At 41.5% G+C, this 25,026-nt stretch overlaps 1 protein-coding gene across 2 annotated transcripts in view; it reads right to left on the reverse strand.

Annotated features, from left to right (window-relative positions):
• NELL1 (neural EGFL like 1) overlaps positions 1-25,026 on the reverse strand; it is an 875,786-nt gene that overhangs the window by 664,250 nt on the left and 186,510 nt on the right. For both annotated transcript variants that reach the window (XM_060606214.3, XM_060606213.3), the window contains exons 6-10: positions 19,218-19,290; positions 18,518-18,600; positions 11,711-11,845; positions 10,675-10,777; positions 1,673-1,746 (exon numbers count right to left, since the gene is read on the reverse strand). In XM_060606214.3, coding sequence (XP_060462197.2) covers positions 1,673-1,746; positions 10,675-10,777; positions 11,711-11,845; positions 18,518-18,600; positions 19,218-19,290 — 468 coding nt within the window. The remainder of the gene's footprint in view (positions 1-1,672; positions 1,747-10,674; positions 10,778-11,710; positions 11,846-18,517; positions 18,601-19,217; positions 19,291-25,026) is intronic.

The raw sequence follows: 25,026 nt of genomic DNA on the forward strand, positions 1-25,026 counted from the left end.
GCTCAGGTCATGATCGCAGGGTCATGGGATTGAGGCCATGTTGGGGTCCACAGTGAGTATGGAGCCTGCTTGAGATTCTCTCTCCCTCTCTCTCTGCCCCTCTCCTACTCATGCACGCTCTCTCAAAAAGAAAAAAAAAAAAGTTAAACAATTTACAGAGAAAAGGACCTCTATCAATCTTATATTCAGAGAGGACATGTATGGTCATGTGGTATAAGAAGAGCTCACATTTACTGAGAACCTACTTTGTGCCAAACACTCTACCAAGTACTTCACGTGCTTTATCTCATTTAATCCACCCAACATCCTATGTGGTAATGTGCCAGCCTCAGGTTGGAGAAAACCCCACCGGCTCCCTCATGCCCAGGTCTGGTAGCTTGCCTTGCTGATTGAGAGATCACAGAACCCTAGCTGCCACACCATCCCTGCCTCTGCTGCAGACTACAGAGCCTCGGTGCACAGCATCTACCGTTGCACAAAGACCACCACACCTACGTGCCCACCAGACTGTTTGGAGACACAGATCTCTGGCATTCCCAGTGCAGCCAAGAAAGTGGGAATGGGAAATACAATAGGAAAGTCTGAGGGTGTTAACCCCTGGGGTAGAGTCTAGTCCCGGAGAGACAGAAAAGAGCCTTTCGTCCACCCACCTCCAACCAAGGCCCCCATAGAGAAATGTATTCAAGCTCCTTGAGAGCTTCTCCAGGTCTCTAAATGCCTCATTCTCCTCAATCTTTATAAAAGAGATTCCTTTCTTTTCCCCAGGGCTGTGATGAGGAGCACATGAACTAATTTAGTAGCAAGCACTCGTAAAGATGGCTATTCTGAGATGCAGTGGTTCCACTCAGCCTCTCTGGAGATGCCCCACAACCCCAGCTGTGCCTCCTCAGTGGAAGGTGGCTGCTCTGTAATGTACCACCTTGTATTTGTACACCCTCCTTCCCTCCGTCTCTCACTCTTACATTCCTAGGACGGCTCCCACACTTTGTTCAAATATCACCTCCACAGAAAGGCCTTCTCAGACCACCCACACCTACCCAAAAGCTCTCTATCGTCTCAGCATGATTTGGCATTACATCATACGCTTATTTAGTTCCTTATTATCAGTCTCTCTTACTAGACTGCAAGTTCTAGAAAAACAGGGACTTTGTTGTGTTTACCATTATATACCCAGAATTTAGTACCATGCTAGTATGCAGCAGCTGAGCACGGGAGGTTAGCTGACCGACTACTGAAGATCTATGCTTCTACACGTCTTATTTCAAGAAAGAGACAGACGAGGGCAGGCAGGAGACAGGCGTTTTCTCACAATATATAAGACACTTGTGAGTAGAGATGGCACCATCCAGAGCTGGCATCACAAACCGATTTCCCCAAAATCAACTCAAAACCCTTTCCCAGGGCCACCTGCCAACCTCACTGACTTATGGTAGTTGTTGGCTACCTTTGCCTTCTCACATTCTTCAGTACTTTTTCCCAAGGCTCTATGTTCCACAGCTGATGACCACCCAGCCACGCAATGACAGTGGATGGGACCTTCCCATCCCATACAGCAGACCACCACTCAGACACCCACTCAGGCCAACATGTTCCACTCCAGATCCCTAACTAAGCCCATCTATCTATATGTTAATTCCCCCCAAGGGATGGGGAACGTAAGATTGAAACTTACTCTGCATTCACGGCAGCTCTTAGTTAAAATCCGCTGGCCTTCTGCAAGGACTTTTCCTCCATAGATACATTTTGCTGTAACAAAAACAGAAAAATGGGTCAGTCAGGCTATGCAACAAATTGACCTCCATGGAGCCACCCAACCTCAACAGATTCCACAGATTCTCTGATTCTAAACAACAGGAAACTGTTCCCATAAGTCATGGGAAGAATGTAAGGACAACTACTGAGTTCCCATCAAATGGTCATCTTCATTACATTTGCCATGAGCCCATCAAACTCAGGATATACAACTATTTCCACGTCAGATCTGTCAAAGGAACTACAAAATGAAGTGATGTGGATAGAAGTCAAAACAAGGAAGAAGTGGTTGTCACATCACCATGGAGGATAATAGCAGTAGCTTTAATTCATACACTCCAGACATAAACAACTGGGTAAAAGGAGACTCATGTGCCATTCATCAGAACCTAAGCCGCCATGCAGAAGGACACCATTTTTTTTTTCCTTGTCATCATGGGAAATGAAGTTCAGAAACTATTGAGAAATACAAGCCAAACCAGTAAAGTACTTATCAATGCACTAGAGAGACTGCCTTTGGGAAGGTAAACTCTATAGGTCACTATGAAGGGCACGGAATAGACAGGCTCTGTAGCAAAGTTAAAAGCATAAATAGAACTCCCACCATTCAATTTAGATTCCCCTGAGACTCAGTCCTCAACTCAACTTGCTGACCCAACTTTAAGCCAGTGCAGAATATGTTAATTTGATCTGACCCTAATGTGTCTCCACCCAGTTCTCCAGCCACATCAAACTTTCCAGGAACAGGAAAGCAAAGGCCTGATGACTCCCTCTCCTGAACAGAGGAGGATCCTTCTACCCTAGTCCTCAGGAGAGGCAGAAGTGAAAACATGCACTCTAAGACGTCTCTACTACTCACTGTCTTACAAAAACCACCTTACCTCTCAGAGCCTCCATTTCTGCATCTGTTAAAAACAGGTTAATTAAATTTGGTAGCTTCTTAGTTCTACAATCCTCCAACTCTCATGGAATGTTCAAGTATATACATACCTTCACAATCAACTTGTCTAACTCCCTCTTGTTAGCCACAGAAGGGGAAAGCCCAGAGATTTGGTTATACTTATCATCATGATCCTGTAGTGGATATTGTGACATGCTACCCAGATCCCCCTCGATGGCCAAAGGACTCATTCCTGCAGCTGCTGGGACAACTGATGACCAACAGCTCAACTGAATAATGATCCAGGACTTGCCCTTGGTTGAAAGGAGCCACTTTATCCAAGCTCAAATGTTCTTTCTAGGGCAGCCCACATACAATGAGTGGTTGGTGAAGGTAGGACAAAGTTCTGGCCCCTGGCCCCAACTAGGAATCTCTCTGAAAGGTCATTCCAGCTCCAGAACTCCCTGTAGGAATGACTGAAGTGTTTATTGTAACTGCATTACAGTTCAACCCCTTCATCTGGTCAATTCTGCTTCCTTCACTATCCCACTCCTACCCCCGAACTAATCCTGACAAAAGTTCCTAATAAAGGACACGCAAATCTCCATTTCAGAGTCTGCTTCCTGTTGGAACCAGACCTACAACCAGCCACACCAAACTTGAATCTGTTCTAGCCTAATATGTCCTTTCTGTGAATGGCACCATTATCTACCCCAGCACTTACACCCCACAATCTGGAGTCTTCCTATCCTCTCTTAGTTGCAAATATGAGGCCATGCTTTAAAAATCACTATGGGTCACGAAATACCCTCAGAATATAGTCCAAATTCCTTAATTCAGCAAACAAAGCCATTCATGTAGCTTTTCCTTACTTCTCAACCTTCACAGCTCCACAGCTCACCAACTTCTCTGCATTTACTCACCCTCCCAAACATTCAACCTCTACATATACCCCAGCCACGCTTTCCTTTGCTTCTACACATACGATTCTCCAGGAATAGGCAGCCTCATCCACCTTCCCCTGGAAAACCCCCACCCTCTACACCCATCAGTTGCAATGTAGGCCTGACATCCAGCACGAAGCTGTTCTTGATTTGCAGCACTGGTGAACTGCCCTCACTTCGCCCTTGCATTGTACTCTGGACCTAGCTTCAACATAGCACACCTCACATTTTCTCTCAGTTGCCCAATTCATTATACACATCTCCTGCTAGCTAAAACCTCCATGATGGCCTAGGTCTATTTCATCATTTTATCTCCAGCCCCAAGCTCAGTGCCTCTCTGGGCTTACTGTTAATAACAACAAATAATTTTAGAATTAATGTGCCTATAATTGGTAGCAAAAACCAGTCAAAATTTCTGATTCCCAAATAAGAATTCTTTCTGTTATTCAATGCCCTTTCAAACATTGAAAGCAAATACAAAAGTTCTGCTTTTGTTCCAGAACAAACACAAAAAATAGAGAGTTTTCTAAATCAACCTCTCCTCCCTTCCTTCCAAAAGAAAACATTATTGGGTGCCTGGGTGGCTCAGTCAGTTAAACATCCAACTTCTATTCAGGTCATGATCTTGCTGTCTGAGTATGAACCCCGCATCGGGCTCTGTGCTGACAGCTCAGAGCCTGGAGCCTGCTTTGGATTCTGTGTCTTCCTCTTGGGTTCTGTATCTCCCTCTCTCTCCGCCCGTCCCCAGCTCTCTCTCTCACTCTCTCAAAAGTAAACAAACATTAGTTTAAAAAGAAAAAGTTCTCCACAACCACCTTTTGTGCCTCAATTTTCTTGACCGTGACTCACTGGTCCCAGTGATGATGTGGATTCCCCAACATACCTGCATGGGGAGACCGGACATCCACCAAGCGCCTGGAATTCCTGTCCAGGAAACCCCCACACTCCCAGATGCAGCTGCTGCCAGCCTGGCAACATGACTTATTTCAGAGTGACAGTTCTGCTAAATGCACTGCTGTCACATCTGCCATCTGCTTCTCGGCCCAGGCTCGGAAGCAAAGAAATCTTCCTCATTTTGCCCCTTGTCGCCCACACATTTGCTCTTTAAGAAATCTGCCTGATTTCTCTCCGCTGGCAGGAGTTCTGGGGAGGAGTCTGTCTGGAGATAGGAACGTCTTACTGTTTACACTCATGCCAGACACAGGGACATATCCATCTCTCAAATTCACCAGCGCCCCGTATAAAAATTAAATGTCCACTAAACTTTATGTCCTCATGCAGCAGGGTGCTTTGAGGGCTATGAGCGACACGGACACGATGCCGCGTGCCTCGGCCATTTGCAGCTTTGGCACTGGCGCGGGACGCGTTTATGATTCCAGCGTCAACTGTCGACAAAATTATCTTAGGACAGCTTTCGGGATCACCACTCGAGGTCACAAGAATATCTGCTTTCTAACACTCACCCCCATTTTTCCCACAGTACCCCTCCTTCTCTGCCACTGCCCTCCATACACCTAACATCAATCCTCATTATCTAACCTCTTGATCTACAGCCAAAGGGCTTATTTTTGATGTCTGAGGAAATTCAAGCAGAAGGTGAGTCAGGCTCCGGTGCCTTTGGCTGGGGCATTTGGGAGTCCGTTCCAACAGCTTTTGGTATGAGTAGAAATGTAAATGGATACCTGAAGTCCTTCATATCACACCGGGGACATGCAAACTAGGATATTTCACAGTGTATGACCATGAAATTGAAACCTGGCACCGACGCACACACTTCTCTGTGATGGCAGAAACAAATGTACTGGGGACTTAGAGAAATAGTTATTCAATTGTATCTTTTTGCGCCAGCAGATGCTGGGCCCTTCAAATTTGAACCTCGTTTCTCCAGTGCAGTGATTGGATGCTTTTGCCATTTGGGTGCACACTGAATAAACAATGCACAGGTGGGACTCGGCCCCCATGTCCGATATGGAATTAGGCTGCTCTATCTTTATTTACGTACTTGTACCCTACACACGCTCCAACTGTCCCTTGGCAATCAGTGGGTTCGAATATCAACATCGGCACTCTGTACCGCACCTTAAAGGAGACTGGCAGATCAGAAAGGCTGAATACCCAAGAATCCTTCCTGCCTCAGGGGGTTCATTCACAGACCTGGCTTCAGATACCACCTCTCTGAGCAAGATGCCCACATCACACTGGTTGCCCCTCAAGCATCTCCAACTCACACTTGCCAAACAGAATGTATCACTTCCTGAGCTACTTCCACCTGTTTTAGTTCTGTTAATCACACTATGAGTCTCGCACAGGCTCTTGTTCAAAACCTGGCAACTTCCCCCTTACAGACACTCTGTCCCTGATTCATCGCTCTCATACAAATACATATATATATATATATATATATATATATATATATATACACACACACACACACACATATATATACATATATATACACATATATATACAAATATATATATATACACATACATATATATATGTATGTGTATGTGTGTGTGTGTGTGTGTGTGTGTGTATATATATATATATATATATATATATAAAATGGAATACCTACTGTGTGCCTGGTCTTTTGGCCATCACTCACGTTCATCCCTTCCTTTTCCTCTCCCCAGGCAGTGCCTGCCTATCGGCCTCATCAAGTCTACCCAGAATATGCCTGAATCCCATGCCCAGCCGCCCTGTTTCCAGCTCTCCTGATGCAGCGGCCTTTGTAAATCGCTTTGACTATGCCACAACCTTGCCTTCAAATCTTGCTTCTGACTACAAAAACCAATGCAATGTTTGCTTCCTTGAGTTTGCACACGGGATTCTCTTTGTTAGGTGTGTTCTCACCCATCTTGTCTACACAGCAAACTCCTATCTGATAACACCCTCTTCAGCTGTTACTTATCCTGTGAAGCTTTTCTAATGCACACACATTTCTAATGGAGTCAATCCCTCCCCTCTCTGTGCTGCCTCTGCTTCTTGCACAGTGTGTGTGTTACACAATAGTCTGCCATAATGACATGATACATTTCCCTGGACAGCCGTGGAGAGGAGAGGAGTTAAGAGTTTCAATCAGCTCTGGAGCCAGAGATCACGTAAGTGTTACTTTGTCTCCACCAAGGCTGAGAGACCTTGGATAAGTTACTTCTCTGTGCCTCAACTTCTCATCTATAAAATGGGGACAATAGTGGGGACTGTGACTTTGGGTCATTAGAAGGGCTCAACACAGTGTCTGACATGGAACAAATGATCCCCATGTGGGGGGTTGCTCCCGGAGGTAAGGACAGTATTGGGAGGGAACCTCGGTAAGAATGAATGCATGAATTCAATGGAATACAATTGTCCTCACCAATCCTCAACCCACCCTTGCAACTTTATTCTACTTGTCACTTACGGAAACCCTGTTCCCAAACAGACTCCCTCTCCGTCATCCTTCCTCTCTCCCATAGGATACTTCTCCAATCCATCTACCAAAAGAACACCTTACAGGACACCACTGTTTGGAGACTGACTTGGTAGGTCAGAGTGGGGCCCCAGGAATGAGCTCCTGAACATCCACAACCAAGGAATGTACAAGGCTCTCCTGAGTCTTTCCTGATGCCTCCAAAAGAGAGAGAAGAACAGGGTAGCATCAGGACCCAAAACCTCCACTACGAAAGCTACCTTGCTCTTGAAGACAGAAAGAGTGTTTTGGCCTTTTGATCAAAACAGAAGGACAAAGCACTTTTCTCAAGCAATGAACTGAGACCCTATTTCCAAACAGACACCCCCATCGGTAAGCACTGCAGCTCCTGAGGCCATGACAGCTACATGAACACTTAATAAGTCAGCTGCCAAAACAATTCGCTTTTACATATTCAAGCCCCTTTTATTTCAGCCAGATCCTCACCTTTCCTCAGAGTTTCCAGAATCCTGTTCCACCCAAACCCAGAGAGTAGGTTAGGAAATTTTATCTGAAAGGGACAACCTAAGTAAATATTCTCCATCCTTTTTCTGATAGGCAGGTATTGGAAACTTCTAGAAATTCTGTTGACTAGTGTTGGCACTCTGCTTGACCAATCCTCGTTCTCCTCTCCTCCATCCTACTGCTCAACCCACCAACTGTCATCAGCTAGAAGCCTAAAAAGGTTTAGCTTGGTTCCCCTTCCTCCAGGGAGCACCCCAGGCCTATTTCTGATGACCTCTGAGCCCCCTCAGCACTGTCCCACAAGCCATCATTCTGTGTTCTAACAGTGCTCTAGCCACACGCCTAACAGGACTACACTGAGAATTCTAGATACTCTAAGTCACCTAATCTGAAAGTGAGCCCTCTGAGGCAGAGAGGGCTCCTTCACCACTGCTCCAGGCACCGGCCCTCGGGAACTGCCCAATGTGTATTTCAATTAAAAACTATGAAGAAATGGGGCGCCTGGGTGGCTTAGTTGGTTAAACATCCAACTTTGGCTCAGGTCATGATCTCCCGTTCCATGAGTTCGAGCCCCACGTCAGGCTCTGAGCTAACAGCTCAGAGCCTGGAGCCTGTTGCAGATTCTGTGTCTCCCTCTCTCTCTCTGCCCCTTCCCCCGCCTCAAAAATAAACATTAAAACATAAAAAATAAAAGACTATGAAGGAATGAAAACCCTCTATGCCAGAGGTTCTTAACCTTTTAATTACCAGAGGTGTTGTGTATCATTTTTGTTTTTTTCATTTTGTTTTTTTTAAACTAGTGTTCATGATTTGTATTGCCATTTTGTTAAACTACAATCAAACTGCCAAACATAGCTGCTGAAAAAATTAGTACTACGTAGCTAAATTGCTATGAATTCCAAACAAAAGGATTGTTTTGTTTTAGTTAGCCTGATGTTTTAGTTAGCCTGCCTATCAGCATGTTGGTAAAGTTGGGTAACTTTCTAAGGTATTTTTCAAAGTTTAAAAACTCTCAAATTAATTGGAATCAAGAAAAGAGACTACCTTCCCCACACACGCTTCTACTGAGGGGATAATGTGGGGCCCACTGATTCTACTCTGGAGACCTGCATGTTAATATACAATACAAAAATATGTTTTCTATACAAAACACATTCCTGAAGAGTAATTGATAATAGTGAAAAGTGGGAAATCTAGATATCCAATGATTGGGGAATGGTTAAACAAGTCATGCAAGCAACAGCCCAACATTGGAATGACATGAAGCTAATTAAAATGAAGTTTATACAGTGTTCTTTAAAGCACAGGGATACACTTAAGTGACAATAGTAAGTCAACGAAGTGGGATAAAAATTATCTGCACAGTAAGATCTCAACCACACATAAGATGGGATGAAAAAAATGAAATTCACTGAAATTTCAAGAATGACTATTTCTAAATGGTGGTATCGTGAGATTTCTCCATCATCTTTACTCTTCTCTGTGATTTCAAATGTTACACAAGAAATACATTGCTTTTATAATTAGAAAATCAAAAGGTTAAAACACCAAACAGCCGAAGGACTCATCTACTCCCATGTCCAACCACTTCCACGAGACTGTATTCACAGATCTATCCAAAAAACGCAAAATAATAGACTAAAAGTATGTCATATTTTTAAACAAATTCCCAGTAGTGTTTCACCCTCATCCTCTGCTATTATACAGAATATCAAAATTGGAAAAAAAGAATCCATACCTACCTAAATTTCCCTCACGGGAGCAAAGTATCATTTCAGCATCTTGGCACCTAAGCTACCTGTCTTGCCAGACAAGACTTCCAAAAGTGCTTGAAATAAAAAGAAAATCCCTCTTTTTAGATTAACTCCAAGGACCACCTTCCACAATAATAGGTATACTGTGCCAACCATAAAGAGGAAGAATATTCCAAGGTCCCTTTTGGAAAAAGTGCAAGAAAGGTTTGGGCTGGTGTAACTAAACCAGCTATCCCCACCTCCACTGTCAAATTAGGAGACAGGCTGTTCTTCGCAAAAAGCTAGACCACTATGTTTTGAAGACCCATGATACTGGTATTTTTAATAGAGAAACAACCGTGAGTGTTACCCAGAGGATGCCACGCATCTAACCTAAACTCTTGCTACAGAAGACCCTATAGTTGGATGAAAAGACAATGGGTCTTTCAGTCAGGCATCACTAGTTACACATTTCGCCGCTGTCACTTACCAAGCTTGCAGCCTTGGTAAGTTAACTTCCCTAAGCTTCCTGTGAAACAGGAGTAATAATCCTCACCCAAAAAGACTGCAGTAAGGAGTCAATAAGCTAACAGAATTGAAGCATCTACATAGTAACTGGCAAATACCAAGCATTCTAAATGACAGCTTTTACTCTTACTGCTGGTCTCCAGGCTCATTTCACTATTTCATCTGAAATAAGTGACCTTGCCAAAACAGTAAGAATTTTTAAATCCTTTAACTTGGACAAATCAACTTTGAAGGAATCTGTGTCAACATTTTAACTGAAGTTGATCCCAAAATTTCTAACAAGGCATTTCGGTAACAGGAAATCTGGCCAAGACCTCAGAAAGCCTAAACATCGAATCTGGCCCTCAACTTCACCATTCAGAATGAGAGAGACCAGGGGGTGGCCTGTGTGGCTCAGTTGGTTAAGCATCTGACTGGGGCCCAAGTCATGATCTCACAGTTCATGGGTTCAAGCCCCATGCTGGGCTCTATGCTGACACCTCAGAACCTGGAGCCTGTTTTGAATTCTGTGTCTCCCTCTCTCTCTGCCCTTCCCCACTCACGCTCACTCACTCTCTCAAAAATAAACAAAATTTTTAAAAATTAAAAAAAAAAAGAATGAGAGAGACAAAATCGTGTGGAGCTTTGGAGTTGTGACTTTACAGATGAACACAACCCATTACCAGTTGTTTGACCCTAGACAAGTACTTAATCTTAATCCCTTCAAATACCAGTTCCTTCTACAGAGAATGGGAAGAATAGTAATTAGAGTTGATATGAGGATTAAAAAAGAAAAAAAGCCTATGTAAAGTATCTGCACATCACAGCTGATTAAAATATAGAAGCTCTTCTTGTCATACATATAGTATCAACTTCTGGTACTTCATGGGATCAATGTTCATCAGCTACACAGGACCACTCCGACCCTCAGTCAGTACTTACGTCGGCAGACCTTACAACACTGGCCAGCAATGTGCACGGGGAGGGAGTCTGGGGAGCAATTGAGAGGGGGGCAGGACATCCTTCGACATTCGACAGCACCACTCTGAGGAAGGAAGGACAGGGAAAGGAATCTCAGAAGTGCCCTTTCAAAGTTCCCTTTGTGGAAGAAGCTTACATCTCATCCCAGAAACTTCATCAGGGAAAGAGAAGCAGTGGGAGGAATTGCCAGTCTACTCCAAGATCACAAATGAAGTATTTTCTCCAACCCAAATGAATCTGTGCCACCTCAATTACTTTTCTGATATACATCACTGGCTTCATTCCATCTGCCCGTGTGGGCTAAGCAGATTAGGCAGAAAACAAAAGCCTATTTTTACAAGAACATAAATGACACCTTTTGCAGACCCTGTCAATCATTGTTGAGGCTCTAACAATCCATTATGTATTTTCCCAAACAGTGGCATTCTTCAGATATTTGTCAAATAATTTCAACTGCACAGAGTTTACATACTAATTTTGGGGGTACTCATGAATTCTCTAAAACAGATGGAGTAGACAAATGACGGATACCCTGAAAGTCAGGGCAGTCTTGTAAGTCTCTGAAACAGATGAAGGACACCTCCTAAAATATAATAAAAACATCTAGAAACTAATTATACTCTCCTCTTAAATTTTTTTCTAGCACAGAAAAGTTGTGAAGTCGTGAACGACTAAAAAGCTAGGCTGCTTGAAAATCAGAGTCCCTTCCTCCCTTTGATACTCTAATCCTCAAACTCCAAACAGTAAGTTTGTTAGCAACAACGTTAGACTGTATTAGACTGTGTTGTCAAATAGAAGCACACTGTAATTTCCAAGTATTTACATAGGACATGACACTTTTCCCGGTTCCCTTCAAAATTACTCAGATTGCTAAGTAGAAGCTTAGAAAAAAGATCATACATACTTCTGAGTCGGCATTATATAGTACAAGACCAGATTACACAATCACTAGTGAAAATGCTCCCTTAAAACGGTATTTTTTTACAAAGAGGCTTACTTTGCATGTGCAGTTCCTGCAGTGATCGCCATCAACCCAGGAGTCTTGGTCTCTATAGAGAAGTCCACTCACTTGACACGTCTTCTCACAATGACAGTTTTCCAATTGATTAAGTCTCGTCTCTGCGTAATTTAACTGCAAAGAAGAATAACTTGGTGTAATTTCTTTATTTCAGTTGCATTGTCCTGACAAAGCTAATAGCAACAAGAAAAATACAAGCCAAGTAGGAGAAAGAAAAAATACTCAGAGCAGCTGACTTACTCTTAGCCAGATTCTTTTTCTTTTTTTTTTTAAACATGAGGTGGAATCATTCTAAATTGAAGACATATTGGCTACTATGGTCTGATGAGTACCAAATGAGACATTAAACTGTATCTCAGGGACCTCATGGGTGTACATAAACATACGTGCTTTCAGCTCAAGCCCACACAGAAACACTCATAATGAATGTATTCTCAAGGACTCATTATAATGTTTACCGGAGATCTAATCAGGAACTCCGATGCACTTACATGAATCTCCCATCATTTTCTCCGTGTTCACACACTAGAGTGTCAGTTTTTAGGCTGGGAAATCACTGCTTCCTCTCCTATGAGAAATTACTGGGAGCTAGGGCAAGGAAAAGGGAAATTCATACAAGGATCTAGTTTCTCCCTAGCCCAGGATCCCCCAGAACGAACATCCAAGGAATCCACGTTGGTGTTCAAAGGTGAAGACAGGCAACCAAACCCCCAGGTGAGGTTGGGATTCTGTAGAAAAACTTTTTTTCATTTTCCTAGGTCACCCAACTATTACCAGCAATCACAGAATCTTAGAATCTCTGATCCGAAAATAGTTTTCAAGCTTGAACGTCATGACAAGTAACCCCTTGCAGTGATTCACCAGCCTCTCTTCGCGCATCCACAGTGGCAGGACGTTATCTTTCAAAAACCTTTTTTGGGTTAGCTCTGGATGCTTGAAACATCCTTTCTTGGTGTGAACTATGAAATCTCTCCTCGCTTTTTCTGTTTGACCTAGTTTTGCTCTGTAACTTGTCCTAAGCAATCTACTCTCTTCAAGCATTTGAGGTTATCCTGTCTTCACACCTGCTCTTGACCACATGCAGCACCACCAGGTTCACTGAAGAGCTCATCATGAGAAAAGTCCAATCCTCTTTTGATCACTTTCCATGCAGCCTACTCCAGTTGCCTTCAAACATATGGTACGAAAAAATTGAACTTTGGTATAATCTCACACATACTCAAGTGGAAATCAATCTGATAGCATTATTACCATTTCCCCCTTTTCTTTAGAGACTACCTTGATTGCAAAACAAACGCTACTTTTGTTCTCCCTTCAGCAGCATATATACTAAAACAAACACTACATCCTAAAATTTCAAGTAGTTTCTCTTTTCCTTCTCAACCATACTTACACCTCCATGTCTTGAGTATTTTCCCTATATAGATGATCGTGCCAATCTCTGAGCCAAGTAAGACCGTTTCAAGCCAGTATTTTAGATATAATGGTTGAACCTGGATAATAACGACTCCCAACATCTTTCTGTACTAATTATGGTTCCATTCCATAGATGCTCCTCTCATTTACTCCCACCAGCACCACTGAGCACTACTCTCTACAAATGGAATCGAAATGGAATTCCAAACTTTGCTGTTGTCATTTATTTCATTCTCCTTCTCCAAAATTTTAGGATCTCTCAAGAAAACTTGTTCCTTCTGCCTTTTGTAGGCATTTCCAATGGGCAGGGAAAAAAGCAAATAGGATGCTAGACAAATTGCATGCACCAAAATCACCCCTGAAGAAACAGAGCTAACTATGCCTGAAATACTAGCTTCCTGTGACCCCTCCAGTATACACAATCTTCCAAAAATTCAGATTACGTTTAAATCTCTAGCCTAATTAGAGTTTCTGGAATCTATCATAATTAAGCTCTTTGGGAATTCTTTAGGAAACACATTAAATACACTTCTTAGAGTTTGGTGAGGTCAAGTGAGTAAAACCACATATAGGTGAGAGATAATAAGAAATGACAACTTATCACACATCACCTTTACTTCATTTCTAAAGCCCCCATAGTTCCTACAAAAGGCAGTGATTGACGGATGACTTGGGGTTGAAAAAGTGTTCAGCTAGACCTGCATCCTTACTAAAACTGGCTGAGAATGGGTTATCTGTGAGAAAAAATGAGCCTCACTCTGAAAACCTGGAACAATCTAGTGCCTGTATCACTCCAAGAAACTTCTTAAAGACTAAATAACCCAAAAGGCAATTCTGTGACTGCTCAAGTTTCCTGAACATCCAGGAATGTGTCTAAAGGCAGTATTGTCAATTTCCCATACTGTCCAACAAAACTGAGCTATGCTCACCTACAAAAGTCAGTACCAAGAAAACCTTGGTTTTAATATAACGGAAGCTATTCTCAGGGCAAATGCTTCCCTTCTGAACTCTGTCTTTGCTTTTCTAACATATTTAGACTTTTTGACAACACTGAAGAGCCCTTATCTCTATAATAAGAGTGCAGGAGATAGACACAAAAGCAAAGACTAATAAGGCAAAAAGCTAGTTTTTCAAAGGCATTTAACTTTACCTTCCTTTCCCCCAACCCTGCTAAATACTGGAACAATAAAGGAGAAAACAACTCTGAATCAAAAAATGAATTACAGTTTCTGTCACTGGTATTAGCATGCTGAATTTACACAAAGTCATTTTCAAAAGCTATTTCCACACTACCTGCCATTTTCTCCAAGAATGTCTACAGATCCAAAATAGATCCAGTAGCAAATCCACATCTCTATTCAGTCTTACCTTTGTTCATGCATTTATCTAAGCAACCATGGACAGAATCATTTATTCTTAACTCTGCACATTCACAGACAGACATCAGAGGTCTTTTTCACGTAAGAGGTCAGTGAATGGATCAGAGTACATTAGTCGCGCTTTTTTTTTCTTTGAAATACTATTTATTTGGCATTTGTTAAATGGAAGGGAAAGAATATTTCACTGTGTTAAACGTTTAAGCTTCACTAAAAAAAAAATCACTATTGAGTTTCTCAAAACAATGAAAATCTCAACATTAAATATGTTACAAGCTGAAATGCTATTCCAAGTGCTGCTTGGTTTGCATAAACAGATTTGCCAAAGACTGAAACAGAAGTAATCAAGAAATTCCGAGCCTCCAGTGTTCTCTTCTTCCTGAGCTTGGAGGCTGAATGTGATTCCAGCACAGGTGGGATGCAAGAAAGAGCAAGCCACAATATACCTGGCCCAGCAATGGGGTAGCCCCAGAGGAAGCCAGGGACTGGTGGTCTCTTGTGGATGGCTTAGGGAAAATGACAGAAGACAGCTTCCCTGTACCTTCTCTACCTGGAAAAAGGTTAATCCTGCCAGAATGCCAGAATTTTTCAAGAGGGCTCTTATGTACCCTGACATATCACCTGAAAGTGCATACAAGCTGCTCCCATGATATGGTCCGTATTCAGCAAGGTCGTGGTCATTCTCAAGCACCACCCCCCCCCCCCAAAGAAAAAAGAAAGAGCAAGTCCTCTGGGGAAGACCACTGGGAAGACCCCTGGGCTGATCTGGTGTCTGCATCTTTTTGATGTGATTATGGCTATCAACTCCTGTCCAGCTTGTGCACTGGGCTTCCTCTCTGGTAGGATTCCATGGCTTCTACTAGCACACAAGTGTAAAGACTTTCTGCTTTCCAAGACCTCCTGGCACCTACCTCTAGACCAGGACCCCAACAGCAACTTGTGGCTTTTGCCAGGCTTAGTGACGCCAAGCCACTGGGCAAGGTGTACATTTTCTTAAGGACCATCTTCCCCTCATGGCTGCCTATTTCTATCTAGGTTTAATAATACAAAATGAACAGCTACAGCTTACTGAATGCCTATTGTGTGCCATACACAAAACCAGGCCTTCAAATCTCACTTGCCTGGACTCATGGGATCATTACAAAATCAAAAATAATTGTCACCATTTTACCTACAGGGAACCAGCAACTGGAGAAAGGTCAATGAGCCCCCAAGCGCCCACCTTGATGGCTACATAGGATGCAAGGAAGAGGAGTTAGGGAACAGGGTCTGCCCATGCTGGGATGTCTTAAAGGAAACTCCTACATGAAGACGCAACCCCAAAGGCCTGTATTCTCAGTTTAAGAGTAAACAAAAAGGAGACAAGGCTTCCACGAGGCACAGAAAGAAGACCTTCCTGTTCAGACATTGGCACAGGCAAGAGGGAAAGATCTTCTGTGAGAATTCTTCAAGAATTATTTGATGAGAGTTCACCTGGCCCATCCTAGGTTTGCAGTTTGATTCTGAGCAGACTTTAAGATCTGAAAACCTTTAAGGAGATCATGTAATGTAAGGTGGCCCTGGATGGTCCTGGCACACACCAGGACTCAAAATGTCACAGATTCCCAGAGAAAGCAATCAACTGTAACCAAAAGAGTGAGTTCAGGGGCTTTGTTCTTGCCCTGACCTTCCCCCTCCAAAAGCTACTATAAGCTCTATGTGCATGTTTCACTGCCAAGTTACCATCTGAACACACATTCCTCTCTTCCACTTGCCCATTGTTCTCACTGATCCCTCCATCCCCAAACTCCCTCTCTCCATTAGTCATTCCTTCTTTATATCTTGTTTCTCTTTCCAGTCTTCCCTTCTCCAACTGCATCAGTTATGATTCAGCTTTCAGAATTTGAGTTTGAATCCCAGTTCTGCCATCCGTTGTCTTGGGGAAAGTCACAGAACATTCCTGGAACTCAGTCTTCTCATCTGGGAAGGGGGCTAATAAATCAATCCCAGTTCACAGGACGGTTGTGAGGTTTAAAGTGACAGGGAATATAAAACATTTAAGCATTATATCTAACACATAGCAAATACTCAATAAATATTACCTAGTACGACTGACTTTCCAGCTTCTTCTGAATCAGGGGTTGACAAATTAGGGCCCATGAACTAAACCTGGCCCACCCTTCCTTTTCATATGGCCTGCGAGCTAAGAATGGTTTTTACATTTTTCAATGGTTGCATTTTAAGTGATTAAACAAGTATATACATAATATTTTCTATTTTGCCTCTTGGCCTGAAAAGCCTAAAATCAACTAGCTAACCCTTTACAGAAAAAGTTTACCAGCTCTCCTCTTATCGATTATTACACATTCCAAAATTCTGCAGTGAAAATGGAAGTCCTTGGTTTTCTAATTATAATTCTATTCATGGTTTGGAAGAAACAGACTTATAAATCTTCCAAAGTGCCAGAAGCGGGGTTTAGAAGGTGGGTGAAACCATTTTCTGCTTGCAATTGCCCACAATTAGATATCTCCAGCCTCACAAACGCCCATTTTACATAATACTGTTTGGAGGTCAGAGCTCAATGTGGCTCCTAGATAACATATGGCTAAAAAGAGAAAAGTGACATCCCCTGCAAAAGGAAAGAACAAGAAAGAAAGGGGCATCGTTGAAGCTGGGAAACCACAATCACCTGAGACTGAGTGGCGTATTTCTCATTCCAAAAATTTGGTGGCAAGCTAAAATATAATTAATGCTATTGTGATCAAGCTGCTCCAGACGATATAAAATACACGCCTCTATATACCACAAGGTGGGAAGGCAAATAATTGGCTGCAATTCGCATTTCCACTGTATGCTGAAGTGAAAAGTGCATGTTTCAGCTCTCAAGTCCCAGGTTCTCTTACGAAAGTGTTCTGTCTCTCCTTTCCAGACAAAAGGGGACTTAGCCAAAAACCTAGTTTGAAAGAGAAACTTGATCTTCAGCAGCACAATCATCGGGTCCAAAACACAGCCCTACCCCCCTGCCCGAACACTTACCTACCCACCAGTTTTTGGTTTTTTTTTCCCCTGTGCCATGGTTGATGGCTGGGAGCAGTCATAGCCACTGGTGCAACAAGATTAATGTATCATTTTCACGGTTATTAAAATTCTTCCTTTTGCAGAGCATAATAATGTCTCTTAAGCCCAGCCTAATTCTTTCTTCACCCTAGGCCAGGACTTAGGTCCACGACTGATTGGTATCATAACAACGGCACCAGCCTCATTTTCTATTTATTCAGTGCCTTTCTCCACAAGGCTCAGGGCTTTTCATTATGAGTCTAAACGTTATATATTAAAGCCCATAATAATTTACATTTTTGTGTCCGCCACTCAATATGAACAGCTTCTGGGAGAGAAATAATGTCTTGCTCATTATCGCCTCCTTTGTGCCTGACGCAGTACCTGGCAAGTAACAGATCCTTGACAGATGCCTGTGAAGTGGATGATCCATTGCAAACATTCACAATTATAAAACCGAATGTGTGAGAAGGCAAACTTTGCCTCCTCCACTATTTAACTCAGGACCAGTCCCGAAATGAATCACATCTTAGAAATGTGATATAACGCCTTCTGATGACAATCATTTGTTGCTAACAATGGCTCTTTTGCACTTCTGATTATTGGCAATTATTCTGACATCTAAAATGCATTAGCTTATGAGCAGCAGTACCTCTGACCATATATCATCTCAGTGTTACTAGTTTGATGGCCAGCACGCAAATTCCTTTTCCTCTCCCAGGGCCTCTTTCTTCCAAACATTCTTCAAGTAAACATCTTGATGCAGCCTAATAGTATCAAAGAGCTAAACGGTTATGTTCACTATAGGTAGCCTTATTTCACGTAAGAATAAACCATTTCCACAGTAACATACTGCAAATGCCAAGGCTAAAAATGCTTCCATTATAGCATATCACTGGAAATTCCAGATAGGATGGAGAAAGAAGTGAAACATCACAAGTGAAATTTAGATACCTACTTTTGCAGTCATCTTGGCCAAAAGCTCTTGCAAATCCATTATTCCTTGCACCAGGCTTAAGAAATCACTGCAAGTTGGACAAGCTCAACAGAGAAAATATAAGAAATGTTGATAAAGTGCTAATACAATAAAGAAATTTTTACAACAGTAGTTGCTTGGCTATGTCCAAGGCTTTTTGCTTTTCTGGTTAAGTATTACATTGCAAGTGGAGTGAAATCACCCAGGATTTCAGGTCTACATCTTTTCCTTTTATTAACGAGAAGAAAGAAAGGAACTAGAAAAAAGAACTGTTAACTGAAAAGGCAATAGGAAATTTTTAAATTGAAATTAAGTCCTCATTTTTACTGAGATACGACTGAAAAAATGTGAATTGTTGTAAAAGTGGAGAAAGTAAACTCACATCTAAGCCAAGCTATTTAAATCATTGTTTACTATAAATACTAGCATATTAAACCTATCTTCCTCTATCTACAGAACCCCAACTGCTAATGTACTTTTTCTTACCTTCAAATGGTAATCCTGTCAACACATAAGCTTTTTTAAAACTTCAAAGACACAGAACTATATAATATAGACAATAACTTACCTCCCTATCCCCACTACCTCAGAAGTCAACATTTTTTACACTTTGTGTGACATGTTTATTATCAGTGAGTTATATAATATTAAAAATTCATAAATGCTTCAAGTTGCTACTTACTGCGATTTAGGTTCGGACATTGAGTTATGTATCCATTTGGCATAAAGATGATTTTCCCATCTTGGATGATTCCCTTGATAACAGAAGAGAGAGGTGGTGATCAAGATTATAGTTACCAGTTCCAATGGCCGCTGTGCAGTCATATGCACATGATTTTTTTATAACACTGCTATCTTCATTCAAAAGGTAAGTCTCCCTTAGTCCACAATGAACTACTACTCCAAACCATCCTCCTCCAGACATCTTGGAAACTACATTCATCTTGAGAAAGCTGTCATTAGTTGCCACGAGTTGTTGCTAATGACATTACAACACTAAGGATCTACCAGTGACTGTTCTTAAACTATTAGACAAGGGGACCTGGGTGGCCCAGTCAGTTAAGCATCCAACTCTTGATTTTGGCTCAGGTCATGATCTCGTGGTCCATGGGATCCAGCCTCAGGTCAGGCTCCGCACTGACAACACTGGGCTTGCTTGGGATTCTTTCTCTCCCTCTCTCTCTCTCTGCCCCTCCCTCCCTCACTCTATCAAAATAAATAAGACATTAAAAAAAAAAAAAAAAAAACTATTGAACCAAAAAGGCACTGATGCAATAAAAATTCCTCCAAAACCTTAGTCATTCTGGAACACTAAATTTTGCTGACTTAGAGGATTTTTTAAGCAGCAGTGAACAATAGAAACATATTAGACTAAAAATTTTACTGATTCATTTAATCAAGGAAAGAAAATTAGATATGGAGAGAATTGCTTAACAATATTTGTTCTCTGCTGATTATTATGATTTTTTGTTGGTGAGTCTTAAAACTTACTCAACATCTCACTATAAAAAGTGGCCTTTTAATTCTCTAACTTAGTCAGGAAGAACAGCCCTGATTTAAGAAAGTCATTGGGGTTGCCATCTTGCAATGTAAATACTGACTTGGCCTTTGGAATTTTTAAGTTGAATATCAAGATTCTGGCTTTAGGGATTTTTTTTCTTCTTCCTGAGTCGATGGAAGAAATGTTACAGAACAGATGAAAGATGTGGGACCTAGTTCAGAATACTGAGATTAATCCATAAATAAAATAAAGGCCTAAGATCATGCCACAAGTCTTTAAGAGGGGGTTTACATTTATCTGTTCATCTTCTAACCAGAAAGTCATTAGCAAATGCTGTTTTCTGCATACTATTTCAAGGTAAATTATGAATGGGAAACATTAACAGAAATAACAGGATCATAGGACCTCTCCCTCAGAATTGGATACATTTACTAACTGCTTCCTCTTCGAGGATGATGGAGTATTTGTGATTACAAGAGGAGACAACCACCCCACGGGTAGAAGTCCCTGCCACCAGGTCCTCAATATGAATTCATAGTCTCTAGCAGGAGGATTCCAGAGAGCAATTGATAGAGCATCATGGAAGTCAATCAGCTTCTTGCTGGTACAAAACTGCTCAGTTTCTCAAAGCAAGCTAATGCCTCTAAGGACCCAGGATACTTTGAAAAATATGAGAAAAGCATGGGATTGGAAGTCAGGAGACCTGGGCTCCAATTCTGGATTCATCTCGAGCTGAGTGAACTTGAAACAGTAAGTCAACCGCCTTCTCTGAGTTTCGGTTGCTTCATCTGGAAAAAAAAAGCCTGGATGCAAAAACCAAAGATCCTTCCAACATTCAAGTTCTTAGTCCATGAAACAGGCATCCAAACTGAAATTGTCACAATTTAGTTTCTATGCTTTCACTACCTTTCAAGTTAAACAAAAAATTAGAAAAGCTATAAATTTCCATCAAAGACCATTACAGAGAATGCAGCGACACATTAGACAACATCTGTCTGATCTGAATAGGTTGAATATGGATAAATTCATAGTAATCAACTATCCAGGTATGCTCAGGATTTACAGTTTCCAGGACACAAGACTTCCAGTGCTACAACAGACTCCTGGGCACACGGGGACAATTGATCACCCTACAAGACATGAAAGTGAAGAAAGCACAAGTACCAGGAAGGATCAGGACCATCTATGACCTATTCATCAGAAAAGCCTACAACATTCATGGAAATGGCACTGAGAAACCTACGGCACGCTTGTCACAGGATTAATTGCCTTTCTAAGAACAAATGGAAAATACATTTGAAAAGGATATCCCTCGACTCACTCTGTAGCAACATAACTTAGAAGGTACATCAGTTTTCCTTTTCCTATTTTTTTAAAGTGAATACTGACTTTAGTTACACTGTAAATTACAAATGGCCTCCCCCACGCCTTCCTTCTGCCTGCCTCCATCATCACTTCTGCCTTTCTACTTTTAACCTGAACCACACAGGGGTGTTACACAGATCATTAGGTCAAGGTCAATGGTGTTGACTTGATCGCAAACAGAAATAAGAGCTGAGGACTTCTCAATGCCCGTTAACACCAAAACTCAAAGCACTTGGTGTTTTTTTCTGAGGAAAGGCAATCAGGGTCAGCCTAATAGTGGCATGAACACTTCTTCTTGCCAAATAAATCAAGATGGAAATGTGATTTATTTGAATGGATGTAATTCTATGCTAGACTAAAAGAAGGATGGCAATACACTATACAATACCAACTGTAACCCAAAGAAGTCTGAGCATGTATGTGTGTGTATGTGTGAGTGAGTGAGTGAGTGTGTGTGTGTGTGTGTGTGTGTGTGTGTGTATCCATCCTAGCACCATCCCCAGAACAAGCACCAGAAGGTCTTGGGCATTAAGGTGACATATGGACTCTTCCGTACCTGGATGTTTGTCAATAAAAGCAGCATTTGCTAAGCATGGGGTTTTCTTCAGATAATAAGAAGAGTTTCATAAAGTATAAGCCTATATAGAAGCTCAGTCTTATCTCTCACAGAAAAGTCATCTATGAGGATTTCTATAGATAACATGCCTTCAAGTGCTGCAACTTCTCCCAAAGATGAAATAAGAATTAGCAGAATTTCTATTAGTTCTTATTTAACTTTAAATGTATTGACATGTAACTGAAAAAAGGCAACTCTAGTAGGGCATGTATTAGCTGACCTCACTTGATCTCATTTTTTCAGACCTATGCTGTGTTTCACATCTGTCATGGCAGTGTTTCTCAAACTTTGAGTGTCTTTTTTTTTTTTTAATTTTTTTTTAACGTTTATTTATTTTTGAGACAGAGAGAGACAGAGCATGAACGAGGGAGGGGCAGAGAGAGGGAGAAACAGAATCTGAAACAGGCTTCAGGCTCTGAGCCATCAGCCCAGAGCCCGACGCGGTGCTCGAACTCACGGACCGTGAGATCATGACCTGAGCTGAAGTCGGACGCTTAACCGACTGAGCCACCCAGGCGCCCCTCAAACTTTGAGTGTCTTAATAATCACCTTGAGTAAACACCTTGAGTTTGAGTAATAACCTTGCGTTTAACATTCAGACTCCTGGGTTACCCCTGAAATTCTGTTTCAGTAGGATTGGAGTGGGCCCTGGAACCTTGATTGTTAAAAGCTACCCAAGATGATTCTGATGAAAAGTCAAAAGCCCCACTTTGAAAAACCCTGCTCTTTTGTCAGTCATTTGTAGGTTTTCTTTTGGGGGGGGGGGGGCAAGGAGCAAGAGGGTTTACTCATTAAAAGATCACAGTGGTGAAAACAGCATCCACATCCTAATACATGAATAAAACCTCAGTGATTTGGAATCGAATACCAGTCAACAGAATTAATTATTAGATTATAGACACCATGAAGGCAAAATCATATTTTCATCTCTAGGTCCCCTTGTACTCCCTGTTGCAGTATATTTCACATAGCAGGCACAAAAAACACTTTAAAAGCATCAAATTCCTAAAACCTATTAAATATATAATATTGAACAATATTTTCAGAGCTGGTACACCTGTAAATTATCTTGTAGGATATCAGTTTTTTAAACTAGGGATACGAGGGCGCCTGGGTGGCTCACTTAAGCATCAGACTTTGGCATAGGTCATGCATGATCTGTTTGTGAGTTAGAGCCCCACATGGGGCTCTCTGCTGTCAGCACAGATCCTGTTTCAGATCCTCTGTCTCCCCATCTCTCTGGCCCTTCCCTATTCACATTCTCTATCTCAAAAATAAATAAACAATTGGGGTGCATATTAGAATTTTAGAGATTAGGGAGAACATCATATAAATTTTGAAAAAGCTTCTGAGGTGACTTTGATACACCCAATGAGGACTCCTGATCCAGGGCCATATCACCTGGTCATTTGACCTATGAAAAACCTAAGGCTCTGACACTAAATAGCTTTCCTAAAGGACACCTTAATCCTAGGCCATTAACTACAGGCCTACTAACTCCATTACCAGTGCTAAACCATTCCAACATGGATTAAGGAGAAAATAGACCATTTGAGAAAGTCTCATAGTTACATGAGCTTACAAGATGTTGTTACAACAAGGTCGTGTTATCAAAACGAGGTTCTACCTTAATTGCTTTAATGGATACTTAATCAACTGCACATAAATTACTTGCATTAGATGTAACAGTTTGCTGAAATAATTTTTCAGTGCTGGCAAACAGAGATCCTTTTAGGTAGCCAGTATCTTCCTCTGCAATCTTATTTACACTATTAATTTGCTAAACAATCCGTTTTTTCATCGGTCTTGCAATGTTAAACTTCAGCCAAGCTGAGAGTCTAAATAAATCCCTAAGATGCAAAGCCGAAATTAATAAACTTTCACTCTTAGTACCGATGGAAAGAGGAAAAGTGGATAATTTTTTTTCTTTGTTGAAACCACCTGTTGCCACCCTCTACCTCCTGTACTCAGTTCACCATGCACTGCAAAATAAATTTGCACCAGGTAGGTTGTACATTATGAGTTTTTGTTTCGGGAATGAATGCCCATCATTTCCATTGTTCCAAGAACACTTCTCATTTCACAGGAAGAAATCTACGAAGATGCAATAAAGATTAGAAAAAATTATACCATTAGGACCCTCTTCTGTAAGAGCTTTCTGGTAGAAATATAAGCAGCTTTGCCACAAACAAATGCTAATTTTTTTTTAAAGCTCTTATTTCCCTGCAGATCTCTGTTTACATTGAAGAAAATGGTTCTCTTTTTGTATGCTAAAACATTGAAACAAATTGCTTTGAAAGGGAAAGGGGGTGGGGAGAGTTCCTGCTGGGCAGGTAAATATATGGATGAAGATGTGTTCTGTTTATAAACTGGCAAGGACCCAAGCTTTGGCAACAGGCTGACAAAAAGTAAGACCTGAGAAACTCACAAGGAAGATTTTCAAAATGCAACCAATTATGTATTTCTGCCCTGAAGACAGTTAATAAAATATTCCAGCTTGCATAAAAGCCAAGAAAGACACTTGTCGACTTTCATTACGATCAATAAAAACTGTCAGCTCATTAGCATATCATTAGCTGTCCTGCTGTTTCCGAAGTCTTAATGCACAGAAATATTAATCTACAAATGTGTAAGATTCCCCAGCTCTGTGACTTTGACTTTCTGCATGAAAGGAAAAATAAAAATTAGAGAGGGAGGAATCCAAAATAGCTTCTTTTCCTCTGTGCCTATAAACATATGTTTACCATCTGTGGAATTATGGGAACCAGCTGAGGTAAGAAACAACAGCTGTGGCATTAAAAAAAAAATTGTAATCAATTTCACTTCCCACTGACAGCTCAGCTGTTAAGGAGACAGTGATGTCCAGGTAAGGGAAAGGTTTCAAACCCAAATCCAAGGGACAGAGAGAGAGAGAGAGAGACAGAGACAGAGACAGAGACAGAGACAGAGACAGAGACAGAGACAGAGACAGAGTGAGTCTTGGCCTCAGTGAATGGCCTTGGGATGGAA

This window comes from Panthera onca, chromosome D1 (assembly GCF_046562875.1).
Source record: "Panthera onca isolate mPanOnc1 chromosome D1, mPanOnc1 haplotype 2, whole genome shotgun sequence".
Taxonomy (NCBI): Eukaryota; Metazoa; Chordata; class Mammalia; order Carnivora; family Felidae; genus Panthera; species Panthera onca.